Source organism: Halictus rubicundus, chromosome 15 (genome assembly GCF_050948215.1).
Source record: "Halictus rubicundus isolate RS-2024b chromosome 15, iyHalRubi1_principal, whole genome shotgun sequence".
Lineage (NCBI taxonomy): Eukaryota > Metazoa > Arthropoda > Insecta > Hymenoptera > Halictidae > Halictus > Halictus rubicundus.
In genome coordinates, this window is record NC_135163.1 from 2,548,721 (window position 1) to 2,569,580 (window position 20,860).

The following is a 20,860-nucleotide window of genomic DNA, read 5'->3' on the forward strand; positions in this document are numbered from 1 at the left end:
CGGTAGAGTAGTCAGGGTAGGGATGGGTGAGTCGAAGAGGGAAGGGGAGAGAGAGAGAGAGAGAGAGAGAGAGAGAGAGAGAGAGAGAGAATTAATGCGTGGATAAGATAGTTATTTTTTGTATTCATAGGTTATTGTAAACCGAGTCCAATTCTTGACCGGAAGGCTGAACAAAGCAATATTATTATTATTATTATAAAAACATCCGAATTGCGACAAAACCTAAATAATTACATTACAGCGTCTACTCTATATATGTCGCAAATGCTTCGCCGATAAATGTCCCAGAACTATCCCCACTGCAGCGGCGCATACCCCGTTAGGGCCAAGAAGCTCGAGAGACCTCGGTCACCGAGTAATATAAGGTCGCGTGGGTCAAAGAATAATATCTCCTGGCCGATACATGTCCCTCACTACACCCGTGTCTTGGACATATATCGAGTAAACACTGTATTGCGAAATATTAACATTTTCGACTTGAGAAAAATGTTCCAATAAAAAGAAAAAGCTCGGGAATCGATATAAATTTTGAACCGATCAAATTAAAGTCAAACAATTTCTTAATTCGTGAAATAACAAGTCAGCTCAATGGCACAGTACTATTTCATCCAGCTCTGGTGAAATGATTGTTAAACAAATGAAAAGTGAAAGGAAAACCCTCCTTAAAAGTATCAATATTGTAAATTGATCGAAACCTTGGTGACCGATATTGCAATCCTAGCTGATGTCCTCTTTTCTGATGAGCAGAGGTTTGGAATAACTTTCGCGGCACGACTCTTCAGGACGCGCGATTGAACGCTCGATTTCGGGAGGTGATTCATGGCGGTGGCATCCGTGGGGCGATCGACGGGATCGCGTGGATCGAGGGACCGCGTAAGATTTTCACTTTGGCAGCCGCGTTGTCCGGGAAGGATTTACGATCGGTAAAAAGGTGATCGCTCGGCGAGCAGCGACTCGATGAAACGTTTCGCCATCGAAACCCGTGCTCGCCGGAGCTCGACGCGCTCTTCTCCCCGGGCCCTTTCGATTTCATTCCGATTACAGAGCCTCGATACGTGTGCTGTGTGTCGACATTGCCCTCCTTAACCGGCGAAAGTTCCCAGCTAATTGAACTTCTTAATCTCCGATTCGTTCTCGCCGGAGATTGCCGACGGGGAATTTCGTTATTCCCGGGGCCGGCGTTGCTGGCTATTATTCAACTTGCTCGCCGCGGACGAGTATACTCGTCGCTTGTATCCACCTTTATCTTCGGGGGCCGGTTTCTAGTTTTCTTCTTGTTCGCTTACACGCGTTGACATTCTTACGTTAATCCGTGCCCGACGATCAATTTCATTAGAATAACTGCGATCTTCAGGTTTATGAATGACTTTAACGATCTGCGCGTAACTCTTGCTGTCTGGCATTTCTATGTTCTTCGTGCACTTATTCAGATTCTCGATGTTATTTTTACACTGTACAGAATGTCGTGTAATTGACGGTACAACCGGACACGGGCCTGATTGTACGTGAAAACATAAATCGAGACTACGGAATAAAAGTTTCAGACTTCGTTTTCCAGAAAACTTTAAATATCCCCTCGGTACACTCGAGTGTCTCAGCTCACCGGATTTCACTGTAGATACCCTTTATTGTTTAATTCGTACCATGCACGGTATGCTCGAAAAGTTCCGAGACTGGAGTTATTAAAAATTCTGTCGATTTAGAAATTTATATTGTCGCTTTCCCAGCGAAAGTAACATTGCAAATTATTCTATTTAATTATTATGTAATTATTCTATTACAGAAAAGCTACTGTTCCAACATTTGTTATTTTCATCGTATTGACCAGGCCTGGGCAACTGGTGGCTCGCGAGCCACTTGCGAGTCCTCTTCCCACTCCTCACACCCCCCACCATGCTCCTATGGAGCGTGAAAGGAGGGGGCACTGGGCTAGAAACCTATATAGAAGGTAGGAGAGATAAAAAGCCAGTGGCGGGGGTGCCTATACACTGGTAGCGGGGGTCGTGAAGCGTCGGCGGGGAAGAAGTTGGCCAGGCCTGGTATAAACCATTGTGTCGTGTACTAATGAATTTCTTTTGGCACGGGCTTTCATATGGTATAAAAAGGATACATAGCATATTCCTTCTAGAAAATTGAAGGTCACCTTCATTTCTAAAAGAATAATCCATATAAAAAATGTTCCTTCTTCATTTGTTCCTAATGTTTACAATTATAGTCGCGGAATACTCTTTACTCGTGCGGACGTTTGCGAACGAAAAGTCGTCTATCGTGTCATCAACGAAAAAAGGAAATCTATCTTGGGGAGAGGGGGGCATACACCGTTCGACTGCGAATCGGTGTTCAGCAGCGCTGTAAATAACGTCCACGGAAAATTTTCTCTTTCGCCGAGAATCTCTGAATTAATTTGCTCCGACGACGTAAGCGACCGTACACGTGTGCACCCATGCGCGTATGTGGGTATGTGTACGTATCGATTCGAAGGAGGTCGTGTTTCGTAGATGCGCGCGGAATACACGCGATGTATGCGCCTCACGATGTTAATCATTTACGGGTCAATGGCGTACCGAAAACGACGCCGCCACCGTCAACACGTTCGTATTCTTAGACAGTGTTGTTTCACAGGTCCGGTCACTGCGGACAATCAATTAACTTTCACGTAACGCCCGGATGGAATTTATATTACGCGGGGGAGGAGGGGGGGGGGGATCTTTTCGTTCACCTTTTTTATAATAGCAGAACGAACGTCACGAGGGGGGGGGGGGGGGCAGCGTCATTCTCGAAGTTCGTTTCCGAATTCGCAAAGTTTAACGATCCGTGGTCGTCGAAACGAATGCAAAAAGATTGCATCAGCGCTGCCCGGGCAGGCATACGAACCAACGCTTGCTAATGAGTTCATATGATTTCTTCGGCTAACAAGGAAACGTAGCCGTGTTTTTTCGAATTTCACGTGTAAACACTTGAATGTGAAACGATCCGTGTAGGATTTATTGTACAAATCGGAACTGTTCTATCAACACTCGTGCGTTCCACTAATTCGTACAATCTTACAATTTATAATCCTCGTAAATTGAGTCGAAAAGTGAAAAATATCATTAACAGATCGGTCGAAATTTCAACGAGAGAATAATCGCGAACAAAGAGTCGGCGAGGATTCATGCCGCGCGGCTTCTCTCTAACAGCACACGGTGCCATGAACTTTTCGATCACCCGTTACGTGGTCGCAGCACGTGGAGGCGCGTTCTAGTCCGCAGACTCCTACTCACTGTCAGTGAAAACCGCATCGGTAGGATAGTCGGTGCAATGGAACGTGAGGGAAATGAGGAAAGTCGGGCACCGATGAAAGTGAGAGGATGCCAGGCTACAGGCTGTTTCAGTCGAACCGTTTCCTTTCTGTCAATCACATAGGGAGAGAAAGGCGATGGCGATCGACCGTGATCGATTCGCTTTCTGTTTCTCGTTCGATACGTTTCTACGGAAACCTACGAAATCCTCGCGCGCGTCATTGCTTTTGAAAAATTCGAAAGGTCCCGCCAGTTCTCCGCCATTTTGTCGTGGAGTTTAGCAGGTTTCTATAGTAAAGTTAGCGACCTTGTCCATTGATTTCGTACCTCGTTGCTGATAGTCATTTCTGTTCCCAAAAAGTTACTCAAAAGGATCACCGTGACGTCACGTGCCAACAATTGACCCATCAACGTACCAACTGTACTCAGTGACGTCACGTGATGAGAAATGACCTACCAACGTACCAACAGTACTCGGTGACGTCACGATCCGTACCGCAGGATCGTGATAGGATCCTCACCCTCGGTCATTATCTCGAATAGACTACACTATAGCTTCGTGACGTTACTCAGGTTTTGACTATAGCATTTCCCCCACTATTTATCGCAGAAATCTCTCGATCTTGTAACGCTGTTTCTGTCGGTTTCAAACTATACCCAGTGGGAAGCTTTACACCCATGTGCAGTCGGAATACGTGCATACGAGTCTTGACGAACCTGCTGTTAATTAGGGATATCAGCTGCTTAGTTTATTTAGCCGGTTGCTAGATATTTATACAGTACTCTCGCAATAGTTCAGAGCTGTAGGGGAATATTTGTGCGTCTTATAAAGCAGCTACTTAATTACAGTGATTCAACGCCTGTTAATCTTTACAATAAATATATTCCAATTTGAACACATGTTGGGAGACTTTTAAGACATTAGAGTATCAGATAATGAAGGTCCTAATGACTAGACTCTCTATGCAAAATAAAATTTGTATACATCAATTGCAATGTATAGGCGTTTAGTAAAAATTTATTTTGCTCATTAATAATTTTTATATGTTAACCCTTTGCACTCGGCGTTATTCTAATTCTAAAATTTTTCTTCCGTCTTAGAATATTTTCATTTTATTCACACGAAACTGATCCGATTTCCACATATAATATTTAAACGTTTAGTCATCGATTAGTTATAAATTTTGTAATGTAACAAATATTTTGTAATATTTTTTGTAATTTTTTTTAAACAATGCCACAACCATTTTTAGTGGCGCTTCAGAGTCACCACTCGAGTGGAAAGGGTTAAAAATAGTATATCGACGTTGTTAAACTCTTTCAATCTTTTTACCGTTTAGAATTATCCCTACTCATGTTTGTCCTAAGCGCATAAAATCCACAGCCTAGCAATGACAAGCCGCTAGAAGGCATGAACTAGCTTGGTCACCTGATAACGATTCGTAGCTTCGGCAATACATAGTGTTCTTCTTCGAATCGCGTTCACCGCGTCGCGTCGTCGACAGGCAATCCATTTTAGAATTTCGCGAATCGTTGGTGTTTTCGGAGGTGTGGCACCGCTTGTCCTGGAGGTCGTGGAAGAGGTCTATTCGGCCGTGGAACAAAGCCAATCACGATTTCGGGGAAACACGGCAGACGACTCGAGAGACCGCCGTTATAAATAATGCCGTGACGCACGTTCGTTGGACATTTGAAAACACAAAGCGTATCTCGAAGCCGCCTCTCCGCGGACGAGTGATGGGTCGCGACCGGGATTTTAACGATTTATTTCGGAACCACGTTTCGCCCGATTATTGCCGCGCGAAACTCATAGCGATCGCGATCCGTGGACAACGAATGCCGAAATAGGAGCGACGCGAGTTGCATCGAGATCGATTCGCATTAAATCCTTGTGGAATACAAAATTACTGAAAGAATATCGCTGCGACAATACTGTTACCGCCAGGCGACTTTACAGATTGTTTTTCGCATGATTTCAGGCTAACCGTTCGAAGGCAAGCCGCTTGAGCGACCACTGAGGCTCTCCGACGAGGAAGAATCCCGATTGGAAGGTGTACCGCGTCGAGTGTGCTGTAAAGAACACTAGAGCATCGAGTCGAGAGAGGGAGAGAGCGAGAGAGAGAGAGAGAGAGAGAGAGAGAGAGAGGGGGGGAGAGAGAAAGAGAGAGGTAGCAATAAAGCTGGATAGAAAGAACGCTGGTTCAAATCTCCGAAGGATCATGGCGGGCGAGGACACGCAGATCCTGGCGAACGGAAACGTCGAGGCGCTCACTATAATCCCGCCGAAGATGGCGAACGGGAACGGTCTGATCTGCAGCAAGCAGCACAATAATAATGGCTCGATACCGAACGGGAAGCTGCACGAGATTGCCGGGACGGAAAATGGGAAGCTGATCGTGTCCGACGAGAAATCGAGTAGCCTGCACACGGAGTTCGACGACGGGGACGTGTCTTGCGGCTGGGGCCCGTGCAGGCCGCACTGGCTTCAGTATTTCGCCACGAAGCAGGCCTTCCTGGTTACATTCTGCATCACCTGGGTTAGTATCCGATAGTTCCGTGAAACATCTCGTCAGCTTCATCGGTGCCGCGCACGTTCAACCTACAGTAGAACCTCGGTAGTTGCACGAACCGGAACTGAAAGTGCCGACAAGTAACGAGGTTCCTGCAACCATCGACGTACCCCAATCAACTGCCTGAAATTCCCCCACTTTCACTATGTTGCTCCTACAGTGTTTACTCTATATACGTCGGAAATGTCTCGGCGATAAAAGTCCCAGAACTAACCCCACTGCCACTGGGTATACCCCGTGAGGGGCCAAGAAACTTGAGAGACCTCAGAAGAGTAGTATCTCCTGGGCGATATTTGTCTCGTGTTTTGGACATATATCGAGTAAACACTGTATATCGAATCCTCGCTTTACAAAATATAATTTTTTCAAGAAGAAATACGATCGTTTCTAAAAGAAAAGTGTTTTCGGTTCCGTTGTGATTCCTCTGGGCACGATTCGCGAGCTAGCCTAACGCAGAAGTTTAGCGGACACCTGTTGGAGCACGGGAACCAACAACGGCGCGATTGCCAAGCGTTTTGTATCGGGTTGTTTTCCAGGTGCTCCAGGGTATGTACTACACGTACTTCGTCTCGGTGATCACGACGATCGAGAAGCTCTTCCAGATCCAGTCGAAGACCACCGGTATCATAATGTCGGCAACGGAGATCGGCCAGATCGGCTCCTCTCTTCTGCTGACGTACTACGGAGGCCAAGGTCACCGGCCCAAGTGGATCGCTTGGGGCATGATCCTGTTCGCGGTGAGCTCGTTCACCTGCTCGATGCCCCATTTCATCTTCGGCGAACAGCTGATCCATCAGAACGAGATGCTGGTGAGCGGTGTCGGACCGAGGGGCGAGGGCGGCGGCGCGAACAACACCGATCCGATACCCGCGAACCTGTGCAAGATGCTAGAACGACCCGAGAACATGACCCTCGAAGAGTAAGTACACACGGATACATCTATTGTTGGCGCACAATAGCGGGGTCCTTATTTTTCGACTTTCTACTTTTTCTGCTCTCCCCCCTAAATTGTGAGACATGGTGAGAAAATGACGCGTGCAAAATTTGGAAGAAATCGACCATCGGAAATCGGTATCGCATTTGCGTTAAAGTTTTAACCCTTTGCACTCGAAGCTATCTTAACTCCAAAAGGAAACATTTCTTCCGACCTAGAATATTTCCCTTCTATATATTTGCTTTCATGGTATACATACGAGAATAGTGCAATTTACTCGTACAGTACTGAAATGTTTAGTAATTTATTAAATACAAACAAATTTAATAATGCAAAATATATTTTGCAAATTTAAATATATATTTTGAATAATGATACAGAAATTGTTTGCGGTGCCTTACAGTCACCATTCGAGTGCTAAGGGTTAACATTTTAATGACTTCGTGTCATTTTCGAACGTAACTGTATTTCGCTAATTTGGAAATGTCATTGAATATTCTCGAGTAAAAGACACAATGCCTTAGATGAATAATGTGTTTCTGAGAATAAAATTTAAAGTGACGTTTCGCTGTCGAAGGTGGACCTCGTCGACGTCCTCGCCGTCTTTTATCAACACGCGAAACTATTGCGAGGGCGACTTCAAGGAGGAGCAGCTGATACAGAGTAAAATCACGACGGTGGTGCTGGCGATTTTCATCGTGTCGTTGTTGGGCGTCGGAATGGGTCAGACAGCGGTCTACACTCTTGGTATTCCTTATATCGACGACAACGTGGCTAGCAGAGAGAGTCCGCTTTATTTTGGTAAGTTTCCTCGAAAAGAAAGTCTTACGATTCGTGTTTGCCTTCGAATGTACTCCGCGTGTCTCGCGAGAAGTCGCGTGAAAGGAATGCGGAGCCGATTGGTCATAGTGGAAGGGGCACGCCTCATTTCACACGCATTTACCTGCGAAATATTGGTCAAAGCGGTCGCACATGCGATTCAAAGCCTAAACATCGATAAAGTAATTAATCAATTGTTCCCATTACTGCGGGGTATAGCCCTCGAAGGGCAAACAAATTCGACCGCTGAAAAGTGTAACACGATACGGGTTCAGGTATACATATCGGAGACAATACTAAGGCAATGACGATTTTTTTTTTTTGTATTTTATTACCTTTTCACGGCACTGTTACAAACCCATTAATCTTATATACATAGAAATTGTATTTTCGGTAATTGTTGTCTTACGTTTATAATTGTAGTAACAATGGATAGCCGAGATTATGCCGATTAAAACGAGTCCAAACACGGTATAAATCGGATTATTTTTATCAACATACGTCAGGCCCAGGGGACACCCCCCCCCCCCCGTTACTCCTACCCCTATCATGGGGGTTCCCCTACCTCGTAGGTAGGAGCATGTGCTTTAGGTCAGTCCGCGCGTGAAGCGTGAACGTCTTGGTGACTGACTGCACTTTTAGTAAATTCGTAGATACGTGTCACGTGATTGCGCAGACGCAGTGGGAGGGGTGGGACTAGCTCAGTAGAGGGGGAATAGGGACCGCGTGGCCCGCGGGCCACCAGTCGTAATGAAGACGTGGATTGCTCCTTATCAATTCGGTAAAGTGACTCCGATTTACCCCGTGTTTGGACTCGTTTTAACCGGAACAATCTCAGCCAACCATTGACGCTACAATTATAAAGGTAAGACGACAATGACTGAAAATCAAATTTTCTGCATTCCATGTTTACTTTTCCGTGGCATTGCATGCATTCTCTATTCTCGTCTATTGATGTAGCTTCGCGAATCTCGAGACAGCGAGTGTTGGGAGAAGAGGTGGGGCTGACTCGTGTAAATTTAACCGTGCACTGTTGTAGTAGGGAGTCGTTCTACGCCATAATCGCGATACATCACGGTGAATCGTTTTGTTGCAGCAATCACGATCGGAGTGAGGATCCTCGGTCCGGCTCTGGGCTTCATCCTAGGCTCCCTGTGCACGATGATCTACGCGGACTTGTCGACGAATCCGCAAATCACGCCGACAGACCCGAGATGGGTCGGAGCATGGTGGCTCGGTAAATTGAATTTCCTTCGCGTTTCGTCGCGTACGGTGTTACTCATCGGCGCGGTCGTCGATCTTTCGAACAGGTTTCGGGATCGTTTTGTGCAAAGTTCGACGAATTTTCGTGCGGAACGTGTAAACCTGCGAACCGCCGAAAACGGGTTCGAAAGAATCGCGGCTCGCTAATTAGCCGCGCAAATTTTCGGTGGCATGTGTGTTCCTGGGAACTGAAACTCAACCTCCCGGTGTCTTGTGATTCCAGGTCTGGTGCTAATATCCGCCATGCTGATGCTGGTCAGCATTGGAATGTTCGCGTTCCCGACGAGGCTGCCCTCGAGCAGAACCCCGCCGAAACGGACGGATGCGAAGAAGCCTAGTCTTAGAGGTAAGCCTTGATTTTATCTACACATTTTTGCCATAAGTACACAAAATTCGCGGTTTTGTTCGAATCAGAAACACAGTGTTTACTCGCTATATGTCCAAAACACGGGTCTAGCCACGGACATATATCGGCCGGGAGATATTCCTATTCTTTGGCTCCTCACGGGGTATACTCCGCGGCACTTCTGGGACTTTTATGGGTCAGGCATTTGGGACATATATCGAGTAAACACCGTAATGATAAAACACTATATCGATACGTGTCTTAACGGTGTCTCTCGTGAATTCTCGATATATGTCAACAACACGGGTCTTGCCAGCGTCGTGTATCGTCCAGGAGACATACCCGAGCCGTGTTATGTTTGTAGTGGGTAAAATTCCGCGACATTAATCATCCAGGCCTTGGTGACAAATACAGAGAAATCACTGTATAAATGGACCTCGACTCGTTGTCGCGAAATTCCTCGAGAACGCGAAGAATAGTTAGTTAGCTCTATAGTGAGAGACATGCTCACAAAGTTTTGCGAAGCATAGCCGAGCCCTTTTCCGGGAACCCTGCTCTCGCGTCCGAACGACGGAAGGGCGACCCTTTTCCGTTTACTGTCTGTCCGCTTCGTTGGAACTTTCGATCGAAATTCGCGACGCGGGAACGGAAGCGAGCATAAGTAATCCGGATCGTAAACGGTAGCCACGCGGCGTCAACGTTGTACGAGATTTTTGACCTTGACCGACGATCCGTTGTCCACGAGGCGTGAGAAGAGGTTGCGTTAAGGTTAAGATGTTGTTCTGTTGCACTGTCGCTGTCGCAACAACGTTTCTCTGCCACGGATGACTCGTCTGACCTGGAAAAGCCTGATTAAACTCGTCAATTTTTCGATTTCGTTATTTTTTTAGGACGCGTACACAGTGGATCCGATAAATATTTGAACACTAATTTTTAAAACATTTTTAAAACTGCAGTACAACGATGTAGTTGGACTCGTTTTAAAGCTTGAAGCATTTACCTTTTTGCTATCGTTCATTTTTGTCTTACACATTTCTGCATGACCCTCTTTTGGTCCATAATACTATAAATTTAAACACACGTAGAAACATTGAACAATTTTTCTCGTGACTCAAACCACCTTAGATTCAATCTTCCAGGCGGGAAAGACTCTGTGCTTAATTTCTTGAAAATTGTTTTTGGCGTTGCCGAATGTGGAAGGTGCTTTCCGGAGCAGTCAAAATGACTTCCTAATTTTTTCTTTTACAATTACTGAAATTGTAAAAATGTTTTCATCGGAAATTTTTTAATGAACCTCTTCATTGAAGCACACATTACAATAAAAGTTGTACGAAGTCTGAATGGGCACAGTCTTGTCACTGTTACAAAGCAATATACGTCAGTGGCATTTATTGCTCGGTCGTTCTGGTGTTAAGGTGGAATACATTTTTCTTGTACCGAACAAAGTTTTTTCTAAAAATAAAGTTAGGCTAATTCAGATAATTTCCATGCAACGCCAGTGATGAAACAACTAACGAGTGCCGAGTTACGGAAGAAAACAGCATCGCTACGACACATCCGAGAGTTCTGTATCGGAGATAAGCAGGGATAAGCATATTAGGAGAGGTCTTTTATTGAGCTACTTTACCCTACTGTATTTCTGTACGGTTACGTCGCGCGAGGCGTGTTATGTCGGTCGAGGTGCATACACGGGACAGCTGAGATAAGTCTCTCCCCACGAGGAGCGGATCCGCGCGCAGAAGAACACGGCCGTATATGCGCCGCGCGGAGAAATGCACGCGCGCGTGCCTGCCGAGTGCTATGCACGACGCATGACCGTGAACTTGCCCCACCTAGTGCACCAGTCGGTCAGTCATCATTATTAACGCACACACGGGGCCCCGTGCGTTCGCACGATCCTCGCAACCACGCACACCGGCGCCCATAAGTGCACGAACGTACGCAACACGCCGGAGAGGCCAGAAATCCGGATGCGTTCCGCCCCACTCGCGAAAATTTCGCTTTTCGCCTAACCGCGAGCGTGTCATGATTGCCAGACTGCGTCCCGGTGAACACTCTTGTTTTCTCACACTTTTACTTTTTCTATGCAACAATGTCTAACCGACTGACGTTTCAGTATCTCGCCAACAAGTTCCATGAAGTGTTTCGTTTAATAACAATAACAATCCCCGCACCGCCACCAGCTCGAATTTACTATTTGTTTATGGTGTCGCTCCACTCGGGCTGAGGATACGCGAGCGATTCTGCAAGGAGGTTGCGTACGCTCTCGCGAGTGCAACGTGCGTCGAGGGTGACCTCCGATGCAACCATTTCCATTTAAATCAATGTAATCATTTTTCCCTCGAGAACGTGAGCCGCCGATGCGCGAGCACGGCGCGAGCATACCTCCGATGTGAATCAACCTGTAATCTTGAGTCGTACCTGAAATTTGAATGGAAGCGAGGGGCGTTTAAATAATTTCTGATTCACAGTGTAAAGTGTAATGACGCGCGTGGACGAAGAAAAAAAAAGATGAACAAACGTCGGACGTCTACTAATTTGTCTACCACTTAATTCGTGGGCCCTTATTGCTAAATTTGTTGATCATTTGGGGACAAGCAAAGCAAAAATACCTTGTTGAAAGTAACTGTTTTCTATTTTGATATTAACCCTTTGCACTCGAGTGGTGACTCTGAAGCGCCACTAGAAATTGTTGTGGCATTATTTCAAAGAAATTGCAAACAATATTACAAAATATTTGTTACATTACAAAATTTGTATTCAATAGATTATTAAACATTTAAATATTATTTGTGGAAACCGGATCAGTTTCGTATGAGTAAAATGATAATATTCGAAGACGGGAGAAAAATTTAGTTTTAGGATGAAAGTAGCGCCGAGTGCAAAGGGTTAATCTTGATTTTCCTTTTCGGTCGTTCGGTCTAGGAGTAGCACGAAATTAGAGATGCATCGATGCAGACTGCAACATGCAACAGGGATTACTTTTATTTTGAAAGATCTTCTTGAATTGAAACTGAACTGTGAATAGTTGTGAGGGCTATGAATTAATTTGTACATCTGGCACAGTGGTTGATAAAATTGTTCCAACCACAGTAAGAAAACCACATTCTTCATCCACGTGACGAATAATATTACCTGCAGCATTGCTAAATGCTCACGATTTCCAAGCTTGTGTGCTTCGTAAAAGATCGATGAGAATTCAGTGTACCAAGCGGGTTCAACAATTCGATCAGCCACCGTATAACAAAAATCGCCCAAAATTCGAGTTATTTTTATTAGGTTGTAGGTAGTATTCGGTTTCGGTGCAGCGCGTTTCCAGCGTTAACCGGCATTTCGCAGAACGCCACCCTGTATGTTGCCGGTGCGGGGTTGTCGCGATAATACACGAAGCGCAATGTTAGTCACGTTTGTCTACTCATGGTCTGCAGGACGTCTCTATGCGGGGTTGCCACGACTCTAGCTTCGCCTTCCAGGAAGCCTAGAGCAGTCCTAGGCATCCTTAATGCCGGTTTCCAACGAGCCGAGGGTTCCTCGGACGGAAATCTCGCAGGAACGCATCCACCGTAAACACGAGCCGCAACATTACTTCCCTTCGCCTCGCTTCGTTCTTCTTCGGCATCGCGATTACGCTTCTCTCTTCCTCCACGACAGTTCACAAATTACTGTCCAATTGTACCCGGACGCACGCGAGTTACTCGTTATTTCGAAATCCTCTCAATTTTTTTTTTTTGGTCCAAATTAGAAATGTCTAAGAATGTCATGCACCACCTGCGTCTGATCGACCTTTTCCGACTTCGCAAATGGTTGGAAATATTTCTTCGATTTCTTTCGAGCATTTAAACTGTACCGCCACGGAATACACACAGGGGGTACAACAATTATTTCAACGCTAAACTTCTGACGAAGAATCGTCGATATTTAATATTCGATAGTTCTGCAAAAACAAATAGTACGACGATAAACGTGGAGCCTCTATTTTCACATCCCCTAATTCATGTTTTAATTTATGTGCTGTAGCATGCACAAAAATCTCATGAATGATCCGTTGAGAAAGTAGAGTCTTCAGGTTCTACAAGGAGTCTAGGTTCGTTGCTGTATTATTTTTTTTTCTTAACGAAATTATCACAGTCCATCGACAATTTTTCAGGAATACTGTACAGTCAAATCTGTTTTTGTGCGGTCATTTTCTATGCGATTTTCTTTTGTGCGATTTTTTTATGGGGTATATGAATGCTAACGGTGTTGTCATTATAACACCCTTGTGATGTTCCCATTACAATAAGATGCGCGTTTTGGACTACGACGAGTAGTATTGAATTATGTGAATTTTGAAAATTTCTTCATGTTTAAAATGAGAAATTGAATTTTTTAAAAATGTTTCCACGTGTAATTTAATTATTTATTTTGTTTGGAAAGCATTTTCTCGCTATTTCGTAAATCTTTGACATATTTTCTAAGTGAGACTTTTTTTATGCGGTCATGTAATACGTTGTAAAACATTATTTGTTATAGCTATTTACGAAGTCTCTGAATATTTTTTTTTGTGCGGTTTCTTTTATGCGGTCCCTATCTACCGCACAAAAACAGATTTGACTGTGTCTGAAAATATCTCACTAAACTTTGATAGAATTCGTTAAATGTTCAGCCTATGGAAACGTCGATTATTAGTGTACCAGAAACCTACTTTCCGTTCGCTCTGATTGACACTGACTGACTGATTCACTGAACTCGCAAGGAGAACACCCGGGTGTGGAAATCGCTTTTAGAATGGCGTTAGGCACACAATCTGTAAAACTCTCTTCGCGCGTCGTCGAGATCAAAGAGAACAAATCTTTTCATTGGAAAAATGATGGGAATCTTTTGAATGCGCAATCTATCATACAGGAAAATTAATTACAGAAAACTCACAAATTTGAGAAAGCAAAATTCCAGATTTTTTAATTTTCCGATTGCATCTGATCCCTCAAAGAAGGGGGTAAGAACGGGTGTAAAGTTCCAGAATAGGGTAAAACTTTCGCTTTTTAACTTTTGTTATTTTCCTTTTAATCCCACAAATCACAATTTTATTCTTATTTTATTTCTATTTTATTAAAATGAAATTTTTATTATGACAACGTAGGTAATTTGTCTTGCGTTCGGACCTGAAGCTGAAAAGTAAAGAAGAACTCGTAAATTTACGCGTGTCGCACGGGGCTCCTTTTCTTTTTCTTCACCCCTCGGACCCGACCCGATCCGATGCGGGAGCTCGGACGTTCGACAATATTTATGAACTTGATTGGTAACGACGAGCTAATTAGTCGACGCGATCGGGTTTCATTTCGTTCGATTTTGAAAGCGAGGCAGGAAACACGCGTGTTTGAACAGCTCCGACGCGAGCGGCAGCTCGAAAAACGAGACAACGAATTGGAGGAACGGGAGCAGTTGGAAGGACGACACTCTTTTTCGCCGGGCGTAAGGAGAACGAGTATCGATCTTCGTCGGCAAAGCTTTAAAAGTCCTGCCAGACGTTTGTTCTTTCTTCTTTTTGCCCCAGAGTCGACGATGAATGAGGTGAAACTGGTCTCTCTCGAATATTAATCGTTCACTTCGTTCTCATGATTTCTGAAAATACTTGCGAGAGAGCGATCGTACATTTTTTCGAAATACATTAATTTTCGCGGAGATATCGCCGACACGTTCGCAGAGCCGAAAGTCAGACTGTACGGTTCAAAAAAGTCCTAGAACCGTCCGGTCTGTAATTAATATTATACAGAGTGTTCATTCGAAAACTTTCCAGCCGAATAGCTCGAAAGGTATGAAAGATATTAAAAAAGTGTAAAACACGTGTCCAAGGATTTCAAGGAGGAAAGAGCGGGCATTATCAGTTTTTTATTTGGGCGGCGTTTTCAAGATCATTTGAAGGTCAACTTTGTTTTTTCAAACCTATATTGTTTATTATGGGATCTTATTGTACGTACAAAGTCCTCTGTTTTTCCAAGAGAATTTGAATGGAAATCTGTAGTTAAATTTACTGAACGACATCATTGATCCACTTATAACAGAAAATCTTGAAAATGAAAGAGATGAAAACGGCAATTTTTTGGTAAATGAGAAACTTTTGTACTTCCAACATGATGGTGCTCCTCCGCATTACACGTTACCAGTTCGCCAGTGGTTGAACAATCGATGCCCACTAAGATGGATCGGTAGAAGAGGTGTTATCGAATGGCCACCAAGATCACTAGATCTAACTCCATTCGACTTCTTTTTGTGGGGACACTTAAAATCTATTGTTTATAAAACACTGCAGAGCTATTCCAACAGATACCTTCAAAAATGTTCGTTCAGAATTTGAGAATAATCTGTATTATTGTTTAGAACACAACGGAGAACGTTTTGAAAATTTGTTATGGTTACAAAGAAATTACAAACTTTCTCGCAGTACAAGTATGATTCGCCCTACTTCTCTTTAAATATTTCCGAAACTAGTTCGCGGATAAAAAAAAGGATCCTACGAAAATTACTGGTCTTTTTATGTACAACAAGATCCCATAATAAAAAATATAGGTTTGAAAAAACAAAGTTGACCTTCAAATGATCTTGAAAACGCCGCCCAAATAAAAAACTGGTACTGTCCCTCTCTTTCCTCCTTGAAATCCTTGGACACGTGTTTTACACTTTTTTAATATCTTTCATACCTTTCGAGCTATTCGGCAGGAAAGTTTTCAATTGAACACCCTGTACAATTAACAGAGACGCGAATTTTGTCGAGTATTTTTGCGATTCCGGTCCACCGTGCGGCGGGTTTAACGTAGAATGAATTGGAGGCGATGTAAATCGCGAAGCTGCAAGATGCACGCGCGACGTTGCACGATGTTGCACGACGTACCCAACCGACTGGCTACACCTCGGCTTCTCTCTTTACCTGTTGCAGACTTCCCTAAAGCGGTGAAGAGGCTGTTGAAGAACGACATTCTTATGTTCCGAACGGCCAGCAGCGTGCTGCACATCCTACCGATCGCCGGCCTCTACACCTTCCTGCCAAAGTACCTCGAGAGCCAATTTCGCTTGCCGGCTCATCATGCGAACATGATCTCAGGTAATTTTCGCGAATAGACACGCGAGGGAGCATCGTCATGGTACGGACCTCTGTTGTTCCGTTTCCCCATTGTTAACGTTGCTCCCTCTCTTTCTCTCTTTCTCTCTCCCAAAACGATAGCAAATTTCGTACGAGGGGGCCAGACAGGTGAAACTGTGTGAACAAAAGATGCAACTGGTTTCGAAGCTTCCCTGTTGCGATCAAGTATTTACACTGTCAAACGCCTGGCTGAAACCCTTTTTTCATTCGATAAAGCAAATAAATTAAATCACTTGTGTGCGAAATTTGAAGATGTATAGGAACACGCGCAGAAATAGAACAACTGGCCTGCGTATTTTTCTCGAAAGTAGGAAATCGTTCGATTTGAACGTACGGCTGTGTTTTGCAGGTGTCGGTGGTATTTTAGTAATGGGTCTGGGCATTATAATCAGCGGAGTGTTCATCCTGAAGGCAAAGCCTAACGCCAGGTTTGTCGCAGCCTGGATCGCCTTCACAGCGGTGGTTTACGCGATCGGCATGGGTGTGCTGATGTTCATCGGCTGCCCGATGGACGATTTCGCCGGTCTCGTCTCGCATTCCAATGGGTAAGAACCGCAGCCTGTGGATGGTGTGTACCTATACCTATACCTCTCGCTTTCCGCGCTCGTCCCTTCTTCACCGTTTCTCGCGATTACCATCTCACTCGCGCTTTTCCCTCTCGCGTCTTCGTAATTGTAAATTAACACCAGGTTTATACGCTCTGTAAATCATACAAGTCGCAAAAATCACATATATCGTTTACGTTCAGGGAGGAACTTTTCTCTTCGGGTGAAAGATTTATTTGACACTTCTTTTTTTAACTAATTTATCTGAAACTCTGTGTAGGTTTTCATTACACTTCTGTTAATTTATACGAATTTTCTCAGCTCGATTTACTCATGAATACAATTTTTACTAGGACTATTTTTTCCGAAATATTGTGTGAGAAATACGTATGTCTTTGACATTCGTTTCAAAATGGAAGGGCATAACTAATTAATTTGAAACTTTGTGTAGGTTTTTATTATACTTCTGTTAATTTATACCAATTTTCTTAGCTCGATTTACTCATAAATACAATTTTTATTTGCGATGCACTAGGATTATTTTTTCGGAAATGTTTTGCGAGAAATACCGATGTCTTTGACATTCGTTTCAAAATGGAAAGGCGTAACTAATTCATTTGAAACTCTGTGTAGGTTTTTATTTTACTTCTGTTAACTTATACCAATCTTCTGAGCTCGATTTACTCATAAATACAATTTTTATTTGCGATACACTAGGACCATTTTTTCGGAAATGTTTTGCGAGAAATACCGATGTCTTTGACGTTCGTTTCAAAATGGAAAGGCGTAACTAATTCATTTGGAACTCTGTCTGGGTTTTCGTTATACTTTTGTTAATTTATACGAATTTTCTCAGCTCGATTTACTCATAAATACAATTTTTACTACGACTATTTTTTCGGAAATGTTTTGCGAGAAATACGTGTGTCTTTGACATTCGTTTCAAAATGGAAAGGCATAACTAATTCATTTGAAACTTTGTGTAGGTTTTTATTATACTTCTGTTAACTTATACGAATTTTCTCAGCTCGATTTACTCATAAATACAATTTTTATTTGCGATACACTAGGACTATTTTTTCGGAAATGTTTTGCGAGAAATACCGATGTCTTTGACGTTCGTTTCAAAATGGAAAGGCGTAATTAATTCGTTTGGAACTCTGTCTGGGTTTTCGTTATACTTTTGTTAATTTATACGAATTTTCGCAGCTCGATTTACTCATGAATACAATTTTTATTTGCGATGCACTAGGATTATTTTTTCGGAAATGTTTTGCGAGAAATACCGATGTCTTTCACATTCGTTTCAAAATGGGAAGGCGTAACTAATTCATTTGAAACTTTGTGTAGGTTTTTATTATACTTTTGTTAATTGATACGAATTTTCTCAGCTCGAGTTACTCATAAACACAATTTTTACTACGACTATTTTTTCGGAAATGTTTTGCGAGAAATACGTATGTCTTTCACATTCGTTTCAAAATGGAAAGGCGTAACTAATTCATTTGAAACTTCGTGTAGGTTTTTATTATACTTTTGTTAATTTATACGAATTTTCTCAGCTCGATTTACTCATAAATACAATTTTTACTAGGGCTATTATTTCGGAAATGTTTTGCGAGAAATACCGATGTCTTTGGCGTTCGTTTAAAAGTGGAAAGGCGAAACTAATTCGTTTGGAACTCTATGTAGGTTTTTATTATACTTTTCTTAATTTATACAAATCTCTTCAATTCGATTTGTTGCCAAAAATAATTTTTATCAACGATAAACTAGAACGCTCTCGCGTAATTCCTTCAATAGCGATTAGCATGATGCCTGTCTTTCAGTTTGAAATTCAAAATTCCAGTGAGGTTTTCTTTCATACAAGGTGTTTCGTCTCAGGCATTAAAAATATCTGTCGAGGATTGTTTGTGATAGGTGTGCATTGTTTTCCGCAGATTGTCCAACTTCGAGCCAACTTGCCAGGCTACCTGCGACTGCGATCGAAACAAATTCAGTCCAATCTGCGGTTCCGACGGCAAAACATACTTCTCCGCGTGTCATGCCGGTTGCTCCAGCTATAACGTCTCCGACGGCAAGGTGGCTGAGGTGAGTAAAATCATATCGATCAACAAATGCCACTTTTTCAACAAACGACATCAAAATTTGTGTTGCCTCTGAGAAAATATTTTCGCAGCTTTGTGATATTGATTTGTGTAAAAAAAAAAAAGATATTTTTTGACTGGCCACCTCAGTAGTAGTTGATCGTGGGTTTGTCGGCAAAACGATAATATGTAACGTCGGTTTTCCTTGCTTTACAGTTTCTTAATTGCCAGTGCATTGGTTCAAACTTCACGACATCGGAATCAGTGAACACCACAGCGAAGATCGGTTACTGTGATCTCGAGTGCAGTAATTTTTGGGTTTACATGGTCCTCTTCTCCGTGTTCGTCTTCATACACTCGACCAGCGAGGTGGGCTCCATGCTGCTGATACTACGGTGCGTGGATCCACGGGACAAAGCCATGGCTCTGGGCCTCATACAGTTCGCCATCGGCCTGTTCGGTAATTATCTCTTTACGCATCTTCTCCGAACCGAGAACGAGCCACAAACTTCTCGGAGATTCAAAGTACATACTCGGGTACTGTGCGCGTCTCGAAAGTAGTCGCGTGAAAGGATCGCGCGGCTGATTGGTCAGAATGGAAGGGGCACGCCTCGTTTCACACGCATTTCCCACTGTAGCGACTCTATTGGCTAAAATGGTCACACGTGTAGTATAGCGTGTGACGTCAACGGTGGCGGTAGGCGGGGCGTGACTCTGCTACACTTTCAAAGCAGTCAGATTTATCCGTTCGTCCTTCGATTTCCAGGTAACGTTCCGTGTCCTATCGTTTATGGTGCTGTGGTGGACTCTGCCTGTCTCGTATGGGAGTACGCATGCGGTCAGCGAGGTGCTTGTTGGCTCTACGACTCGAACGTCTTCAGAATGTTCTATCACGGTACGTGATCTCCAAATAGATCCACAAAATCCAGCAAACGATCTTACTAATCGTAAGGATTCTCACAACTGCCAGTGCCTGTCGCATTTCTACACAAATCGATTCTGATAAAATCTTTAGCATGCGCGCAACCGACATGAATCGACAAAACCTACGTTTGAAAATCTGACCTTGTATGACCTTGAGAAGTCATCGCCTCGCAAACGAATGAATTTGTCTTGACAGACGCTTTCACGTGGTACAAAAAACTATATAGGTTCCATTTAAAAAATTGAAGGTCACCTTCACCTCTGAAAAAATAGTGCAAGCACAAAAAATTACATAGGCTATTACGTTGCTTGCAAGAGTCAGTATTACTTTTTCCTCTTTCATTTTTTCCTGATGTTCATCATTTGCAAAACATTGGCTAGCAATGGCGTGAACACTGAGCCCTGGACATCTGACTGACCTTCGTACAACCGTTCTGTTCTCGATCAGGTACGACGGGCGGTATCCTGGTCCTGGCGTTCGTGGTGGACATAGTGGTCTGGTACAAGGCCGGGAGCATAAATTTCGTGGAGGAGCAAGAGGCGGAGGAGGGTACCGTGGAGGAGATGGCGACCCTGAAGTCGCAGGACGCGCAGGCCGTTGACAACGACTATTTGTGAAGGGTGTCGGCCGAAGGTTGACGGTAATCCCAGGAACCTGGCCTGAATTCAGCGTCGTGAGCCGGGGACGAAGCGATTACACGAAGTGTTCCTAACCCGATGAGAGATTCGACGACGCACAGTTGACGAATCGGCCAATCGGCAATCGGCGGGGCGGCTGGTATAGCCGGTGTCTCGCCGATTTCTCCGTTGCTCGCCGAGTGTGTCTGTGAGCTTCGATTTTCCGAGCGGCTCGGACGCGTTTCTCGACGCCGCGGCGATGAAAGAACTCGATACGAGAAAGCTGCTGCCATGCCGTCTCGATTCTACAGTAGAAAGGTGCTCGCGTCGATCATGCTCCGCGGTCCGGCGACAAA

General features: G+C 43.8%; 1 protein-coding gene across 2 annotated transcripts in view; it reads left to right on the plus strand.

Annotated features, from left to right (window-relative positions):
• Oatp74d (Organic anion transporting polypeptide 74D) overlaps nt 1-20,624 on the plus strand; it is a 95,608-nt gene extending 74,984 nt beyond the window's left edge. The window contains exons 2-13 of one of the 2 annotated variants that reach the window (XM_076801508.1): nt 5,261-5,375; nt 5,408-5,818; nt 6,388-6,770; nt 7,363-7,586; nt 8,701-8,841; nt 9,091-9,213; nt 16,127-16,291; nt 16,680-16,875; nt 18,816-18,966; nt 19,179-19,422; nt 19,729-19,857; nt 20,335-20,624. In XM_076801508.1, coding sequence (XP_076657623.1) covers nt 5,501-5,818; nt 6,388-6,770; nt 7,363-7,586; nt 8,701-8,841; nt 9,091-9,213; nt 16,127-16,291; nt 16,680-16,875; nt 18,816-18,966; nt 19,179-19,422; nt 19,729-19,857; nt 20,335-20,504 — 2,244 coding nt within the window. In that variant the 5' untranslated portion in view covers nt 5,261-5,375; nt 5,408-5,500 and the 3' untranslated portion in view covers nt 20,505-20,624. The remainder of the gene's footprint in view (nt 1-5,260; nt 5,376-5,407; nt 5,819-6,387; nt 6,771-7,362; nt 7,587-8,700; nt 8,842-9,090; nt 9,214-16,126; nt 16,292-16,679; nt 16,876-18,815; nt 18,967-19,178; nt 19,423-19,728; nt 19,858-20,334) is intronic. The other variant, XM_076801509.1, reaches the window with a different exon arrangement.
• The last annotated feature ends 236 nt before the right edge of the window (nt 20,625-20,860 follow it).